At 55.4% G+C, this 4,880-nt stretch overlaps 1 protein-coding gene across 1 annotated transcript; it reads left to right on the top strand.

Annotated features, from left to right (window-relative positions):
* Positions 1-255: 255 nt before the first annotated feature.
* SLC2A6 (solute carrier family 2 member 6) lies at positions 256-3,919 on the top strand (the record flags this gene model as incomplete). Its single annotated transcript, XM_079544808.1, has 10 exons — positions 256-356; positions 750-912; positions 992-1,198; positions 1,785-1,896; positions 2,110-2,321; positions 2,465-2,617; positions 2,765-2,873; positions 3,083-3,256; positions 3,521-3,666; positions 3,752-3,919. The coding sequence occupies 10 exons, from the start codon at positions 256-258 to the stop codon at positions 3,917-3,919; spliced, it is 1,545 nt and encodes a 514-aa protein (XP_079400934.1).
* Positions 3,920-4,880: the final 961 nt, after the last annotated feature.

Genomic DNA, 4,880 nt, shown 5'->3' with positions numbered 1-4,880 from the left:
AGATGCGTGGTGAAGGCGTGCAGAGCACCGTCATCTCCCTCCACCTCTCTACCCCAGCCCAGTTCCCACTCCAGAACTTAATCAGGGTATGAGCTCACAAGACACAGATTTCCCTGATTAAGAAACACTGGGTGGCCTCTCCCCTTTCGCTTTCAGTTGCTTCTTCCTCTCAGGCCCCTGAAACCTCCTCGAGCATCCGGCCCTGAGCACAGCAGTGCCTTCACCACGACAGGCAGCAGCTGCATGGCCACCACCATGGAGCCGAGCGTGCGGGAGCCGCTGGTGAGGAGGTCGAGCTCCTCATACCACACCTTCCCTGAGAGCATCAGAAAGGGGCTGGACAAGGAGTACCTGCAGTAAGTGCCAGGCTGTGGCTGTGGGGCTGGATGTGGGGTGGCCATGAACCTGGATCTGGGGTTTGGGAGCTCTGAGTTGGCTGTGGCCCCGTGGCTGTAGTGAGAGGGAACTCATCCTGTGCGAGGCTCAAGGTGCTGGGATCTGTCTGGGAGAGCCGTGGGTAGGTGGGCTGTGGGGCACAGGGTGCTGCTGTGGGGTGGTGGCAGGGAGCTCTCTGGGATTGCAGTGCTGCCTGCTTCCAGCTTCTGCTTTTCTGTTTGTTGAACTGGCTGAGAACCAGCTGGCTCAACTGAAATGCATCCATGGGGGAAAGCTGCAACAGAGTGAGCTGGATCTTCCATCGAGTGCCATAGAGATGTCCAACACATTCTTCTTGCTCTGCCCACCTCCAGGAGCCTCAACAACAAGCGGCTCTACATGGCAGTGTTTTCTGCCGTGCTGGGGAATTTCAGCTTTGGCTTTGCCCTGGTTTACCCCTCACCGGTGATCCCTGTCCTGGAGGCTCACCCCGACCCCGCGCTGAGGCTGGACCGCTACAGAGCATCCTGGTTTGGGGTGAGGTGCAGGACCGTCTCCACTGGGGGGATACAGAGAGAGCCAGGCTCCACCAAAGCCCCTCTGTGTCTCCCTGCAGTCGGTGTTCATGCTGGGGGCGGCGGCGGGGGGGCTCAGCGCCATGCTCCTCAATGACCACCTGGGCCGCAAGCTCAGCATCATGTTCTCAGCTGTGCCCTCTGCCGTGGGATATGCACTGATGGCCGGTGCTCAGGGCATCGAGATGCTGCTGCTGGGCCGCGTGCTTACAGGCTACGCCGGTGGTGTGACGGCTGCCTCCATCCGGGTATGTGTCCTAAGAGTCTGTGTGATGGGAGGCGAGGTGGAGCTGAGCTGAATGAGGTGGGGCCTCATTCTGCTTCGGAGGCATCAGCAGAGCTTCAGGGCTGTGTCTGTGCCGTAGGGGATGGATGTGCTAGAGGGGTTGGGGGGATGCCCCAGGGTAGTGATCTCGCAGCACATCTGCCCCCATTCTGCTGGGTGGGCTTTTCTGGACCACAAAAAGTGGAAGGCAGGCAGGTCCTTGTTCCTTGCTCTGTTCCTCCGCAGAGTTGTTCCCTCCCTTATTTACCAGAGTTTGACCTCATGTCACATACAGAGAGGAAGGCAAAGATTGAGCAACCTCCGGCTGTGTCTTTCCAGTCATTGGAGTCTGAGCACTCCTCCCACACTGGGGCAGGGATGAGTGCTGCAGGGGCTTCCCTGTCCCACTGCCAGAAACAGCCCCTCCATGTTCCCCTCTCTAAGGATGTGTGTTCCAGCAGTTTGGGATTCCCCAGCTGAGCTGTGTGACTGTGAGACACATGCAGGGATGTTCTGTTCGTTCTGGCTGTGTGCTGTAGATCAGCTAAGTGTGTGCTGTCCTGCTCCAGGTCTACATCTCTGAGATCTCCCACCCTGGGGTGCGAGGCATGCTGGGCACGTGTCCTCAGATCATGGCAGTGCTGGGCTCCCTCATCCTCTATGCGCTGGGCAAGTATCTGGGTGTGCAGTGGGAAGGCAGGATTGTTCCCTCACTTGCACAGGGAAGTGGTGGAGTCACCATCCCTGGAAGCATTGAAGAATCATGGAGATGAGGCAACTGGGGACAAGTTTAGTGGCTGTGGTGGAGGTTGGGGCTGGACTTGAAGATCTGAGAGGTTTTTTGCAACCTCAGTGATTCTATGATTCTCCTTCCAACCAACCTGGCTCCTGCAGGGCTGCTCCTGGACTGGCGCTGGCTGGCCGTGGCAGGGGAAGTGCCTGTGCTCACCATGATCCTCCTGCTCTGCTTCATGCCCAACTCACCCCGCTTCCTGCTCTCCCAGGGGAAGGAGGACGAGGCCCTGCGCTCACTGTGCTGGCTGAGGGGCAAGGACACAGACTATGCCCAGGAGTACGAGCAGATTAAGGACAGCGTGAGGAAGCAGGTGAGGACCGGCCTCACCTCCAGCATGAGATAGGAAAATGGAAAAACCCAGCCTGCTTTGGGCAGCTCCTGAGCTGCTTTTTGCGTGTTGCAGCTGTGCTAATGTGTCAGCTTTCTGGCTTTGTCCCCCACCCCCCCCTCCAGAGCCAGCGGATTTCCTGTGCTGAGATCAAGGATCCCTTTATCTACAAGCCCATCCTGATTGCTGTGGGGATGAGGTTCCTGCAGCAGCTCTCTGGTGTCACCTGTATCCTCGTGTACCTGCAGCCGATATTCAAGAAAATGGCCGTCATCCTGGTGAGCCCCTGTGCAGCCCAATGCCCTGCCAGCAGAGATGTCTGCCATGTCCCATGCAGATCCAAGACCCCAACCCTGCAGCCTGTTTTGAAGCACCTGGTTGGCAGGTCTCCCATCTCAGCTTCTCCATCACTTTTGCTGTTGCAGAAACCAGAGTATGATGCAGCTCTTGTGGGCCTGGTACGGCTGTTCTCAGTGGCAATCGCTGCTGTGTCAATGGATAAAGCTGGGAGGAAGATCCTTCTCTTTGTATCGGGTATGTCTCTCTCAGAGTGTGCAAAGGAATCTTTTCTCTAAGGATTTCTAATGGCTTTGTAAACGTGCAGGAGTGGAGACTTCCACCATGCAGGACTGTGGAAGGGTGTTTTCCCTTTGGCAGAGGCTCAGCTCCAGAGCATCACATCCAGAACCGTCACACAGATTGCTCTCCCTTTCATCCTTCTGCGCTGTTGCATCTCTCCACAGCTGGAGTCATGTTGGCCTCCAACCTGACCATGGGGCTCTACATCCACTTTGTGCCATCTTCTGAGAACAGCACCACTGCCAACAGGACCCTGGGGAGCATTGCCAACCCTCCTGCTGAGCCCATCCACTACGTCACCCTCATCCCCCTCCTGGCTGCCATGTTCTTCATAATGGGTAGGTGCACAGAGCAAGAGCCCAGGGCTGGGTATGAGCCTGGGGGCATGTTTCTCTTCTTGGACAAGATGATAAGGAACAAAGAGATCTGGGCTTGGGGTTGAAAGGGACACAGAACCTCCCTGGCAGGCTAAGATGGCATCTGCAGTCACTTTCAGGATGGGTGGAGTGTGTATGGTGGGGAATAATGACGGACTGGTTGAGGTAGGATTGTGCTGTGCTCACCTAATGAGCTCTGAAGCCTCATGACTTCGTCCCCTGCAGGCTATGCCATGGGCTGGGGGCCCATCACCTGGCTGCTGATGTCAGAAATCCTCCCTCTGAAAGCCCGTGGGGTGGCATCGGGCCTCTGTGTTGTCGTGAGCTGGGTGACAGCCTTTGCCCTGACCCAGCTCTTCCTTGGGGTTGTGGTGAGTACAGCCCTAGAGGCATCCAGGATCTCTTCTTTGGAGTCTCTTGCACTAGCTTACGTCCGCTTTCTGTCCCACTTTCCAGGAGTCCTTTGGCCTCGAGGTGCCGTTCCTATTCTTTGCTGTCATCTGCGCTGGGAATATTTTATTTACAGGCTGTTGCGTTCCAGAAACCAAACGGAGATCCCTGGAACAGATTGAGGCCTTCTTCAGGACCGGTCGGAAATCATTCTTGAGGTCATTCAGGAGGTAGGAGCTGCTGGCTGCACCAAGCCATGTGCTCAAGGGCCAGAAAGAAAAGGGTTGTGCTGATAGAGATGGAGCCTGGAGACCTCTGCAAATATGGCGTTCCCCCACAAAGGGGAGAGAACAGGCAGCAGTGACTGTATTGCTTTGGATGTTGAAATTGCCAGCTGAAGCTTCTAAGATATTCTCACCCCAAGTCATTCAGCGCTACGTATGGCTCTCCAGGCAGCGCATCAGCACGAGGTATAGGACCACAGAACCAGCAACAGGCTGGATGTGAAGCTGTCCTGGAAAATACCAGGTGTGGCTGTGGACACAGAGCCACCCAAGCAGCCCGAGAGTCCCAGGCTTTGGCTGGAACAGAGTTAACATCTACCGCTGTCCTGGCAGGCTCCCAGCGTGTAGTTGCAAGAATAAAACTGTTTCGCCTCCAACTGCAAGACGTTGCTTTGAATTGCAGAGAAGAGCTGCAGGTGGGATGGGAGAGGCAGGCAAGGGCTGTGAGGGGGGGATCGCAGCTTCCTGCTGCCTCCCAGGTGAGTCTGCTTGAAGTCTTCAAAAAAAGGCAGAGCCCAATACGTTGTATAAAAAGCTGCCACATTTTATTGCTCTAAAAACACGTTACACTAGAAGCCTAATGAACAAGACCAACCACGGTTCACAAAGAAAACTCAGGACAAAGCACAAAGACTGGGAACAGACAGACATTCAGCTGTAGTGCAAGTGACTCCCTGCAGGAAAGACACGGTTGGTACAGACAATGCTTTGTAGTGGGGCAGGTCCTTCCCTCCCCAGGGTTTTACAAAGAAGGAAGGTGGATGTGCCTCCATCACAGCTGTGTGTAGAGCCTCCACCTCCATCACTTTGAGATTTCAGCTGCATAGATAGTAGCAAATTGCTCTTACCCCTTTCCTGATGTCCTGCGTGGCTAAGGTCTTATTTAAAGTAAAGCACAGTGCAAGAGGTGG

Source organism: Tetrao urogallus (assembly GCF_951394365.1).
Source record: "Tetrao urogallus genome assembly, chromosome: 19".
Taxonomy (NCBI): Eukaryota; Metazoa; Chordata; class Aves; order Galliformes; family Phasianidae; genus Tetrao; species Tetrao urogallus.
This window is presented reverse-complemented; position numbering and strand designations above follow the sequence as displayed.